At 37.5% G+C, this 13,540-nt stretch overlaps 1 protein-coding gene across 10 annotated transcripts in view; it reads right to left on the reverse strand.

Moving 5' to 3' along the window:
• Positions 1–1,459: 1,459 nt before the first annotated feature.
• ints1 (integrator complex subunit 1) overlaps positions 1,460–13,540 on the reverse strand; it is a 30,162-nt gene continuing 18,081 nt past the window's right edge. For 6 of the 10 annotated variants that reach the window (XM_084419339.1, XM_084419336.1, XM_084419334.1 and 3 more), the window contains 13 exons: positions 12,911–13,041; positions 12,738–12,825; positions 12,240–12,487; positions 8,944–9,073; positions 8,718–8,851; positions 7,852–8,044; positions 7,476–7,597; positions 4,885–4,994; positions 4,679–4,795; positions 3,312–3,382; positions 3,128–3,219; positions 2,931–3,040; positions 1,461–1,798 (listed from right to left, as the gene is read on the reverse strand). In XM_084419339.1, coding sequence (XP_084275465.1) covers positions 1,683–1,798; positions 2,931–3,040; positions 3,128–3,219; positions 3,312–3,382; positions 4,679–4,795; positions 4,885–4,994; positions 7,476–7,597; positions 7,852–8,044; positions 8,718–8,851; positions 8,944–9,073; positions 12,240–12,487; positions 12,738–12,825; positions 12,911–13,041 — 1,662 coding nt within the window. In that variant the 3' untranslated portion in view covers positions 1,461–1,682. Of the gene's footprint in view, positions 1,799–2,930; positions 3,041–3,127; positions 3,220–3,311; positions 3,383–4,678; positions 4,796–4,884; positions 4,995–7,475; positions 7,598–7,851; positions 8,045–8,717; positions 8,852–8,943; positions 9,074–12,239; positions 12,488–12,737; positions 12,826–12,910; positions 13,042–13,540 lie in introns of all 10 variants that reach the window. The other 4 variants (XM_084419332.1, XM_084419338.1, XM_084419335.1 and 1 more) reach the window with 2 other exon arrangements.

Here is a 13,540-nt window from a genome sequence, read left to right on the forward strand (position 1 = left end):
GCAGGTTAAATTTAGGATAGTAAAGAGAAAACAATACATCAATGTGTTTTCTAAATGTAGTGTAGAGAAACACAATGAGTTGTATTAGCAACATTTCAGAGCTTGAAAATAAGACTTCCAACAGATATCTGTAACTTTTTAATTGTTTACAAAAAAGTAGCTTGAAACTGCTCTTAACCACTAGATTATGGAAATAACTTTTACTGTACCTTCTGATCGCACTGCAAAAAAAGTGATGTTCTTCCTTAGTATTTTTGTCAACTATCTAAAGATTCTTAAATCATACATTTACTTGATACAAAATGACATAAAATATGTGAAAGTGAGTTTATGATTAAAACAAGAACAAATATCGACCAATGGGCACAGAAAAATCAACTTCATTTAAAAGAAAGTTTTCAGAACTCACATATATTTGATTTTGTATTAATTTTACTCAAGTAAATGCATATTGAATTCAAGATGTTTCCATATTTTCTTTGCAATGTATGCAGCATTTAATGCCATGACTTTATAAATGTAACACTTTCTGCTCTAATTTAAGACCCTTTTAAGGCCTTAATTTGAGTAAGAGTGAATTAAGACTTTAAGACCATTTTAAGACCCAGAAAGCTTGTATAAGTTAGGCAAATGTAATACTAATAATCCTCCTGTACATGCTAAACTCACGTGTAACTAATGTAGCTTTAAATGTACACTGTTCTTAAGTGGGTGTGGGAGGGGGGAACCTTCCTGTACCCTATTTGTGGAAAATACCAGGCAGAGTTAAAAACACAGAAGAGATGAAGATTCACAAATTCCACTTATATGACATGTTAAAAGCAGAGCAGAGAGCATGAAACTGAACACAGGAAGAAGCACCTTTCATCAGGCGGACTTTGCCGCGCTCGCTGAGAGCCTGTCAGTCCTCCAGCCGCCAGTGCGGGCATGTCCACCGATCGCCCTCTACAAAACACAGATAACCCGCTTCCACAGACCCCAGTGTAACCAGACACCGCACACTCACTCTCAGCCCAGGCTCTGAAGAGCCTGCCCTCATGCACTCTTCAGACAGGGATCTTCGGTCTGTGTGATTGAACAATTACCGCCACGGTTAATTTAGCCGTGGCTGAGATCGGCTCTCACCGGCATGCCGGCGCGCTGTTCTCCCTTCTCGTCTCCATATAGATGAAATCTGTGACACTGGACAAGAACAACTTACACTTTCATGGCAAATAGACTTTCCATCACAGCATTCACAGCATAGCTACGATCTGTCAGGGATCAAATGTGAAAGGAAGGGGGGGTGGGGTGGGAGGGGGACTCACTCATTTGCAATCATGCAAAGGAGAAAGATCACAGCCTTCCCCTATTCTGCTATGGAAAGAGTTATTTTACAAACAACACCAATCTTGGAAGTGTTAAAAAAAAAAAAGAAAGAGAGAGGGAAACGAAGTAAAACAAAACTAAAAACAATTTTTGGAGCATTTCAACAACTCATTGTTTTATTATTCAAAGCAGAAGACAAAACTAATTATGACAGGCTTTACTCCCACAGACGTGAATATTACTAAAATGCTTTTCATTATTTGAGGAATTTCAAGAAATTTGAACGTGGAATGCTATGTCTGAACAGGATCAACAGTGCATGACACTTCTGACTCAAAGCGAAACTCTGTGCACTAACATGTTTAAAGTGACATCTATGTCGTTGCCTCCATGCGTAAGACCTTCATGGATTCTGCTATCATGGAACTGGTGTCAATCTGACCGTAGATGCCCACTAAAAATGCCTTATGGAGGAGAATGTCAGCATGTTCTGGGAAACACAAAACAGAGATATTTCCTTAAAATCAAAGTTGAGCGCTACTGACAACATCCATGGCATGCAGTCCATCATCACAGATTTACACACATATGCCTAAATAACATACTTTGTGCACAGAAAATTTTAAATAATCACTAACAAAATACAGGTTGCACATTTCTGCTTAAAACCATTCGAAACACCCCTACAGGCCCATTCACATCAAAGATGATAATGATGAAGATATAGTTTTAAAAATGCTTCTAAATATAAAAGAATGGCAGAGTCCACATCAAAACTGTAACGATAACTGCACAGGGGAACGATATCGTTGGAAAATGTTTTTTTTTTCAGCTGATGAACGATAAAAATATTGACAGCCAATCAGAATCCTTCCTGCTTTAAAGAGCTTGAGCATTTAAAGCGGTAGACGACAAAACTGAAGCGCGTGCTATTATTAATAAACAGAACAATATCGTCTGCTGGTGTGGACACTACTATAGTTATAGTTATAGTTATACTTTATAGTTGTCATTCTTGGTTTGAACGTGCCTTAAGACTTCCACTGTAAGTGTTTTTAAATAACGTAGTTGTGACCCTGGACCACAAAACCAGTCACAAGTCGCACAAGTATATTTGTGGCAATAGCCAACTGTATGGGTCAAAATGATCGATTTTTCTTTTATGCCAAAAATCATTAGGATATTAAGTAAAGATTATGATCCATGAAGATATTTTCTAAATTTCCTACCTTAAATATATAAAGTGGATGCAGCACAATCGCCAATAGAAATGGAAACCTTTAAAGGCGATTTTCTCAATATTTAAATTTTGTATCTCGGCCAAATATTGTCATATCCTAACAAACCATACATCACCGGAAAGCTTATTTATCCAGCTTTCAGATGATGATGTATAAATCTCAATTAAAAAAAATGTGGTCCTGGGTCACATATGTCAATAACTGAGAGGTGAGTCAAAAAATGTTCAAGGTAATCAACAGCATGTTGCCAATAGAGCTTAAATCGTTTTGTAACCTGCAAAATTATTTTAATAAATGCAAATTTGTTTATAATTATTACAACAACAACAAAAACAATTATAGTGGTTTTTTAATGAATAAGGTCATCGTCTATTTGTGTACCTTGACAGAGCAGCACATATTCAGGCAGGTTCCTCAGGGCCGTCTGCACTACATCAAAGTTGCCGCTGCCCAGACAGTACATGAAAGTTGGCAGGAATTCAGCAGCCATACTAGAGTTAACAAAGATAATGGTGAGTGTATTTGCACATGACATTTCGATTTAATAGATGTAACAGACTTCCCTGCAGGCATCTCACCTGGGGATGTTCTGGATGCACCGCAGGGCCAGACTGAACGCCATGTTGCGGCACACTTCCTCAGGGGAACTCATCAACCTCTGAAGATCATTCTGATAATACATGACAAGTTGGGTGTACTTGTTAAATCTTGCTAATGTTTGTCCATTTTGCAATTTTGTGTTCAATTGTGCAATGTACTTACAACAAAATACTGAATGATTTCTGGATTTCTTTTGGATTTGTCATCCACTTCAGTCAACCCGTCAAACACATCTAGAAAAAAGATAAACAGCACATCATTTAATACATTAAATCTAAACTATATATTATATATATATATATACACACACACACACACACACACAGAGTACTGTGCAAAAGTCTTAGGCACGCTAGTATTTTCGCCTCCCCCAAAACGTTTTTGAGCCAGTTATTTATATATTTTACTGTAGTGTGTCACATTCAGTTTGCCATTGATTGCAATAATTGTAATTGTATTGTAATAATTAATTTTTGTATGCACAAGGAGTGTATGCTCCAGCCGGTACGATCCACACAGAGATCTGATCTCACCATTATTGAGTCTATCTGTGATTGCATGAAGAAACTTGCAGAAGAACTGCGGGAACGTCTCCAAGAAGACGTTTGAAGAAACTTTCCTGGAAAGCTACCTAAAAAACTATGTGCAAGTGTACCTGGACAGAAGCTTTTTTAAATGCAAAGGGTGGTCACACCAAATATTGCTTTGATTTAGTTAATAGAAGTTAATTGATAAATAAAATCTATTTTTGACATTATTTTTGAAAGCATCCTCACTTTACAGCATTTTTACACAAGTGCCTAAAACTTTTCACAGTACTGTAGTTTTGAAGGAAGGTTTCAAGCGTCTTGGAGACGTTGCTGAAGTTCTTCTGGATTTAATCTGTCACAGTTTTTTTGTGTTTCTTCATGTAATCACACAGACAGACTCAATGATGGTGAGATCAGATCTCCACGTGGATCATAACAGGTTGTCCGACTCCTTGTGCATACAACAATTTCACTGGATTATATATGTATACATTAATATTCAAATACAATTTCTTTTTGTTTTATTATTATTTATTTTTAAAAAATCAGACAATCTTAAAGAATATATAATGTATAAATTATTAACAAATATTTAATTATCTAAGTTAATATTTAAATGTATTTTTTTGTATGTTTGTATTTATATTTTAATGATGTTATAATAAATATTGATGAAATTATAAGAAAATGATTGTATTACTTTCTAAATTCTAACGAGTTTGTTATTTTTTATATATTTAATTACCTTTAATAACCTTTTTATTTTGAAAAACACTGTCTTTCAGCTTCCAACATTAGTGTAGTACTCGCTGCACACTTTAACACATTTACGTTTAATCAAATTCTTTTTATTTAAACACAATTTTTTATTTAATATATGCCACAACATTTTTCTAAAAGTATAAACAACGTGCACTGATTTACTGTGGACCTATCTACCTCAAGGCAGCCCGCTAAAGAACATTGTATTAGGAAACAGTCTGGAAGCATTTCTCTCACCCTCAATTGCTTCTCCTTTGGAGATCTTCTTCAGGCATTTAGTCATGTCGGCTGCAGTCAGAGGTATGGAGGCTGAGATGTTGACCAAAGAGAGGGAGCCTGAGGACGAATCCTCTGCTGAAATACAAAAAGTGAGAGGCAGGCTTCGTGAAGATCATCTCACATGTTACTCTGTCTCCTGTGATGTGAGGTGTTGGAGCCCCTACCGTCTCTGTCCTCAGCAGCGCTCTCAGAGGAACCAGACTTCACAGGCAGAGTCAGTCCGGCGAGCAAAGATTTGAGCTGCACCAGGTCTGGATTCTCAGTGGATAGTCCCCTGAGAGAGAGGGAAAAAACACAAGGAAACTCAAGACAAATAAGTTACAAAAAGAAAGTAAATTCGCACGGTTTACTGTGAGCACACATTTAAAGCGGGCGCACAGAATATACAGCGTGAATACTGAATTGAGTTCTCTTTCATGTCTTTTTGCGCTTGACAAATACACACTAAATTATTCCAAAATATCCTTGTAAACACAGTATGTTTTGTCTTGAGTCAGGGGTTCTCAACTCTGGACCTCAAGATCCACTTTCCGGTAGAGATTAGCTCCAACCCTTATCAAACTCAACTGCCTGTAGCTTTCTAGTAATCCTGAAGAACTTGATCAGCGTGTTCAGGTGTGTTTGATTAGGGTTTGAGCTAAACCCCAAAAGTGAACATAAACAGTTGAGAAAGAAAGCGCATGTGGGACCCCTTAAAGGATAGAACATTTTCCATGATTATAACATGATTAAAACCAAATAACTGGTTTTAATGATGTTATAATTTTCCCAGGGTCCCTGGAAAATGTTCTACCCTTTAAGGGGTCCCTGGCCCCCAAAAGTGGGTGAGTAATGAAGACAATATGCTTGTTATAAGGCCAATTCACACTGCACAAACAAACACCAACAAACAAGTTTGTTGGGTTTTGTCTGATCAATGGTGTTGGTCAGGGTTTGTTTTCACCTGGCTGATCATGTTCAATCCGTGTTAGTTGGTGTCTGTTGTGGCACTGTCAACATATTTTTCATAAAATTCTAAATCCAACTGCCAACTTATTTGTTGGTGTTTGTCTGTGTGGTGTGAATTGGCCTTTATTGGTGCAAATGTTCCCCTGTAAAAACACTTTTTTTATTATACAGCACAATTTTATAATTGACCTTTTGGAAAATAAGTTGCACCTGAGTATGTCACATCGTTGTTGTGAGAAAAATTGATAAATTAGGCAATATATAAGGCTATTACATTCAACACTAATGTAAAATACCCATACTAACAAAATGTTTACAAACATTAAAAACATTTAAGTTCCCCTCACTCCAGACCCAGACGATATTAATCCGCTTTAGCTATGTTGATATTAGTCTGCATCAGGTCAGGAACTAGTTGGCATGTCTATTCTTCGTATCAGATGATAAAAGTTTAAATTTGCTCATGTGAATAGCCTTTATATAGGTTTGTTGTGTTTGTTTTATGTTTGTTATGAGAATAGAAATTACTTTCTTTTCCTCACCAAAATTCCTCGACAACTTGTAAAATTCTAAAATAACATTCGGAGGTAATAAAAACTACATTAAGGCAACACTTAAACAGCATTCTATGCGTGCCCGTCAATCAACATTAGAGTGTCACCTTCAGCCAGAATAATGCAAGGATGTTAGACCTCTGCCAAAAATTTGTCAAATGTTCAGTGACTAGAATATAAAGCTTACAAAATGTTTGCTTACAAAAGACCCAGAATCTACCCAACCTAAATTTACGGTCAGGAGTCGCTACTGGTGGCATTCATTACAAACTATTTTAAAGCCTAAACAAATTTATTTAAAGGGAAACTGAAACTGGCGTTGGGCTCCTCTCTCATTCGGCATGAATCCAAATGTTTACATATATTGGATTCCATGTATTTGGATGCTAAACTGTTATTTATTGTTATATAAACAATGATTTGTACTTCACTCATGCCCCAATATCCACATAATCACCATCCTTATACAGCATATATAACAGCGGTTATATACCAGCAGTGCAACGGTAAGGCGGTAATCTATGCAGCCAACATATTACACAACTCAAATTTGTGAGCCGAATAACTGTCTATGATTGGTTGACAGCAGTTTTAGTTCGGTGATGATAAATAGGCTTTGATATCCAGTCAGCAATGCTGGAACTGATATGGTGTGTGTGTGTGTGTGTGTGTGTGTGTGTGTGTGTGTGTGTGTGTGTGTGTGCACACGTGTGACACCGGTGCGATCACTTGGATTTTTTCCTTATAGCAGCTGAAACAACTTGCAATATCCTGTAATTTATGGTCATACAGATAAGAGGAAAACTTTAAAGGGTCTGTTTTTGTGTTCATTCAAAACACAACAATCAGGATGAGCTTCTGTCGTCTCGGTCTCTGTGAAAAGGAGTGCGTTACAAAAACTATATAGCTACTTGTAGCACAAAAATGGGAAATACAACTATAAAAACCTTTAAGTGTCTAGACTACTTTTAGCGTATTTGACGTTAAATGCATTGGGCTATATAAATCACTTTGGAATAGAAGTTGCAGCACGTTTCAGGTCTGCGGACCCTGTAGGGGTATTCAGATGCAGCTTGCAAAAAGACAGAAGAAATATGTTTGATAATTCAAATTATGACCTAAAAATCAGAATCGATCATCAGAATGATAATCGGAATAGATAAAAATGCAAACAATGCCCAAACCCAACAGTGAGTATATTTGATAATGCAGAAAAGAGTGATGTGAACCAAAAAAAAAAAAAAAGCTCTTACTGTAGCACATCTGAGTGTTTCTGAAGGAAAGGCACAGCGGATGCTGCATCGTGGGTTATGTATTTTTGGATGAACTGCACAAATTTGTTTATGATCGGCATACGGGATGATCTTCTGAAGTTCTGTAAGAAGGTTACATGAAAATGCTGAAAAAATATTCCCACAAGATACTTTACAATTAGCTTGTATAGTTTCATTATGACAAACTAATATTAATTTAGCAGATAAGCAAGTTTGAGATTGCAATTATAGTGATAAGAACATTTTCATTATCAAAAATGAAATGTCACTAAGTATTTAACTTAATGGCGTGTTAAATAGAAGAAGTGATAACTGTGGTGCAGCATAGTACATTACAAAGAGGAGGCCTTTATACCTGCAGTACTTTGATAAAGGACAGCAGACAGTCCTGCAGTGCCCTCTGGTGGTCAGAGAGGAAAACCAGTGGCTGCAACAGCTCCAGGACAGCCAGGACATCGCTGAAGAAGGTCAGATGGGTCTGCTGTCTGATCTCATGCAGGTTCAGATGGATGCGCCCATGCAGGAGTGCAGCGATCATGGACAGGTGTCTGAAAAACACAAACAGCTCTAGTATGTAAACCCTATTTACTTTCTTAATAAATGTCACTATTTTTATTTTACTGTCCGACGCGCGTTCACGAAAGCACCACGACGCATGCGTGACCTCGCGTGCGTCTTCCTCTGCTTGTAGGTCGTATGTCAGAACGCCAGCTCCTGTGTCATCACCACGCGCATGCGTCGTGGTGCTCTCGTGAACGCGCGTCGGAGACTGATACAGAAGAGAAGAAATTACAAAATAAAGTCGATTTTTGGGGGGTTTTGGAGCACAAAAAGTATTCTCGTCACTAAGGTTGAACTGTAGTCACATGGACTATTTTAACGATGTCTTTCCTACCTTTTTGGGCCTTCAAAGTGTTAATTAAATAGCTATCAATGGAGCTGCCCTGAGCCATCGGATTTCATTAAAAATATCTTTGTGTTCCGAAGATGAACGAAGGTCTTACAGGTTTGGAACGACATGAGGGCGAGTAATTAATGACAGAATTTTCATTTTTGGGTGAACTATCTCTTTAAGCATGTGAAGAATTCTTTTTTAAAAAATTTTTTATCAAAATGTAATAATTTCCTCCATTTCAGAAATGACTTTTCTACATGACCAAGGCAGTGCGAGCAGGGAAAATAATATTAATCAATTATATAATACTTTTAAAATGTTTAAACCTGAGTAGAAGCACCGGATGAGATACGGCCAGTTTCCTGCAGGCCAGATTGGCATCAGACACACGGTTCTCAGCTGATTTGGAGTCTCCCGTGTCAGCTAGCAGAGTGATGAGACGATGCACGAGAACATCCAGCTGAAGGTGCGCATATAAACACAGAAAATAAACTATATAGTATTAGTCTTTCAGCTGCTGTTAACAGGAAACTCATGGCATGAGGCGGTTACCTTGCAGGTGCTGCCATCTGCTGCCCCCTCAGCACTCAGGGTGGCCTCTGGTAGGCGGATGTGTTGGATGACCTCTGGGAAGTGCAGGTAGATCTGCAGCAGCAGCGTCTGACACCTCTTACTCATTATACTAGAAATATCACACATTTGAAAACAATAAATAAGAAGCAAAAAAAGCAGATGGCTCCAGGAGAAACTCTATTAGTAACGTCAAGTACATAGAAGGGTACTTAACACATGAACTTTTTTTTTTTTTTTTTACATCAAGAGTATAGGTTAAAATATACATTAATGTGTAAGGTCCTGTGACTGGCTTATATTTCTTTTTAGTTTTTCACCATTTTCGATCACTTCTGCCTTCACAAATTCCCTTTAAATGGTCCTGTGGATTTTTAAAACTCAATATGAAGACATACTTTTTTTAATGCATAAAACTATACTATTAGAGATTAATTATAATTTAAATAATTTAAAAAACACTTTTAAATAAGCAATAACAATTAGAATGGATATATTATTCAAATATTTTTAAGATATAAATATTATTATAATAATATGAATTTTTGACTAACATCTATTATAGTTATTAATAAATAAGCAAAATACTATTTAAAATACTTTTAGACGGAGAATAGCATGCCACACAGCAGGAAAACTTTCTAAATGAATTATGACATAATACTAACTTTATGTATTTTTTATATTGAATATTAATACTAATTATTACTATTGGCAACTATGTATTAAATACATAAGAAGTATAATACATTATACGACATTATATGACATTTTTGGTCATTTTAACAATTATTATAATAAAAAATAAAAAATATTTTTTAAATAGTGTTTTGACTTAACAACTATTATATTTCTTAATTAAATTCACAAAATACTGTTTAAAATACAGAGAAAAGCATGTCACACAGCAGGACAGCTTTCCAAAAGTATTTCATGTCAACCATTCAGAAACCATGAAGTCATAATTGCTTCATGCATACTTATATTGATGATATAGTAATTATATTATATTAATAATAATTGTATTGAGAATGATGTATTAAATAAGAATTAAAATCTTAAATATTTTGGGCCATTTTAACAATTATTATAATTATAAATTTAAAATAAGCAAAAAAATAATGAAGTCAACTTTCCAAAAGTATTTTGGTCAACGAGAGAGATTAACATGGTCTAACTAGAAAAAGCAGCCAGTATCAATAACAGACTTTATTACCAACAGAAGAACAATCTCATAACTGCTTGTCCAATCAAGCAAATGCCTTCTTACCGACAACTTTGTTGCTTAATTGTGGTTTATGCCCGCTAATCCGCTGTTGTGCTCACAAGCAACAGATACGGAGAATGCCAAACAAACACATGAGCGTTTATCCCACCAAACACGCGCTTTACATGCCAGTATTACTCGAGCCCATTCTCGACCATAAGACAGCTTAGCTAGACTTAAAAATATCGTATTTCTGGGGGTAATTTTTTGTCCGACCTTGTCCAAAGTTTTCTCCCCCTCATTAAGGGGGTTTAATAACCAAAGGCAAATTCATGAAAGGAAGGGGGGCTGCCACCACAAAGAGCCCCGGTCTGATCTCTCTGACAGCCCCAGTCTGAGCTGCGACTCACAACAGAAGCCAAAGGAAGAGCTGGAGCCTTAATCCTCATGCATTCATTATACTACACTGAGCTCTCTCGAAGATCACAGCGCTGAACGACTTCAGCTGCCTCTCATTTCACACCACAAGAACTAATTACAGCTCTTCCCGCTTTTGTGCCTGATGTAGCGCATTTCTGCTGTAAGTAAAGCAACGGCACGGTATCACGCACATCTATCAGCCTCTTTAATGGGGTTTTTAAAGAAGAAGTTCAGTGCTTTGCGATGGTGGTGAGTGTGGCCGAGTGTTTGGTAACATGGTACAAACCCTGACCTCTGTCTAGCACTGTTGTCCTTGCTGTTGCTGGGGGGGGGGGCTTTTACATCCACTTTTTCATAGATCATTGGGAACATTGTCAGAGCAGAAGGCAGCAAGTTTTCTTACAGGATAAACTTGTACGTGGCTTGTGGCTTGAGTCATGCGTCCTTCACAAAGATGGATCTGCTTGATTCTGATCTTCTAGTCTAGTTTTCAGCTTTGCCCAACACCCACACCTGGTCCTCTAATGGTTAGACAGACCTGGAGAGGCCTACAACCCACAGCGTCTTGCGCCCACTGTGAAATTTGATCTGGGGGTTCTTTAGTAAGGCTGGAATCAAGCAGATCCTTCTATATGAAGTATGCATGGTTAACCTGGGAAGAAAACTGCTTCCTTCTGCTCAGACAATGTTCCCCAATTCGAAGGATTGGTTTTTCTCACAGTACAATGCTTCATGTGACTGACTGATAGGGAGCATGCCAAGACAAATGAAATCTGTGATTGGAAATCAGGGTTATTCCACCAAATATCGATATTTTGAACTCTTCTGAAGATAAACTTCAGTATTGTGTTGTTTAAAAATGTATAAACTTGTTTTCTTTGCATTATTTGAGGTCTGAAAACATGTGTTTTTCACCAGTTGTCATTTTCTGCAAATAAATGCTCTAAATGAGAATGTTTTTTTCTTGAAATATGGAAGAAATGTTGACACATAAATAGTAAAACACATAAATAGTAAATCCAGAGAAACTGCTGATTTTGCAGTGGTGTATGTATGTGTGAGCGACACAATGCAGCAGCGCATTAGTTTAGAACAGCGATCAAAGGCATAGTTCACCCAAAATGTTTTATTTAGTCATCATTTACTCACCCTCAAGTTGTTTCAAACCTGAGTTTTTTTTCTCCTGTTGGTAACCAGACAGTTGATGGACCCCATTGACTTCCATACTATTATTTTTTTCCTACTATGGAAGTCAATGGCTACCGTCAACTGTCTGGTTCCCAACAATCTTCCAAAAAAAAAAACTTCTTTTGTGTTCAACAGTAGAAAGAAACTCATACAGGTTTGGAACAACTTGACGGTAAGTAATTATAAAATAAAAAAATTTGGGTGAACTATCCCTTTAACTTACGTGTACAATTAGCTGTTTAAAACGTGCATTCACCCGATAAATTTTGAGCATCCAGATGATATAATCAAACATATCTTGTGGAGCTCTTGGATTATGCATGTATTTGCCATTTTAACTGTTGGAAACGGAGCGTAAAAAGTGTACTTTAAATATTTATTATCCTGTTGCGCCCTCTACAGGCCATGCAGGATATAGCACAAATAGCCTGTGCAACTCTTAATACAGACTCGAAGGATGTACCTGTCTCCCCACTTCTTAACACAGCTGATGAGGTACTCAGAGACTTTCTTTACATTGTCCAGGTCTGAGTGGAGACAGCTGTGCAGGAGGGGCAAGCGGGACTGGAGAAGAGAGCAGGAGACCTGGTCCAGAGCGCTCTTAGAGGTGGCCGAGTCACGACAGCTCAGCTCGGACTCAGACAGGATGAGGTCCACCAGACTTATGAGCTCCTCAGAACACAGCTTCAACACAAACTGCTCGGTGCGCTTCTGCAGAGAAACAAAACACCATCTTTACACACTCAGAGCCAATATAAACTGATCAAAATATACAATCTGTAGCCAAACATTACAGGTTTAGACCTTTGGACCACCACAAATTGAGATTTGGACTGGTTAACAATATAAATAGTCTTAAAGGGAGCATATACTATATTCTTGCACCAACACGGTAAATTTAGTTTGACATGGCCATTGTCTACTCTTTAGCTGGTCCACGTAATATTAACTGTGATCAAACCTGAGGAGTTTTCTGATCTTGCCCCTGCCAGATGCGGGGAATGTGACTGCAGGCCCACAGGAAGTCCAGAGCTGAGGTTGGGTCCAGTCTGGAGATCAGATGAAACACAGTTACACACGCAGGAGGTGCGAGAAGAACAAAAAGAGCGGAGCGTGTTTGACAAAGCCGCTTACCTCTGCTCTCTGTGTTTGTTGAGCAGAGAGCTGATGCACTGATGTAAGGTGCTCCAGTTGGACTGGTGTGTAAGGAGGGCCAACAGATACGGCCTGTAGGAGGGGGCCACACTCACACCGCTGCTTTTAACCTGAGACAGACAATGAGAAAGTCACACTCATCTAATATAAAGAAGCTATAGATCGCAACAGCAACCGTCCACTGTTTCAGTTTGCTTGGATCCAGAAGTATTTCTCCCATTCATTTTCTCTGTATGCATTTCACATTCCATTAAGCCATGAGCAAAAACATTTGTTTTAAAGGGAAATATCTCAATATTTGAAAAAAGGACAAGATTATATTAATGTACTTATGTACAAGCAGTGTTAGGGTAATTTACTTTTAAAAGTAATGCATTACAATATTGCGTGACTCCCTAAAAATGTGAATTACTACGTTACTTGGTTACTTTTCAATGAAAGTATTGTGTTGTGTTACTTTTGCGTTACTTTTTCTCACCTGGCTAAGGCTCACTCTCAGGCCTTCTTTTTTGCAAGTAAATGCAGTAATGCATTCAACAATTTAGACAATATAACATACACCTTCATTTTCTTTTAAAAACACATTTAGAATATTATTATATATAATTA

The sequence above is a fragment of the Rutilus rutilus genome (genome assembly GCF_951802725.1).
Source record: "Rutilus rutilus genome assembly, chromosome: 1".
Lineage (NCBI taxonomy): Eukaryota > Metazoa > Chordata > Actinopteri > Cypriniformes > Leuciscidae > Rutilus > Rutilus rutilus.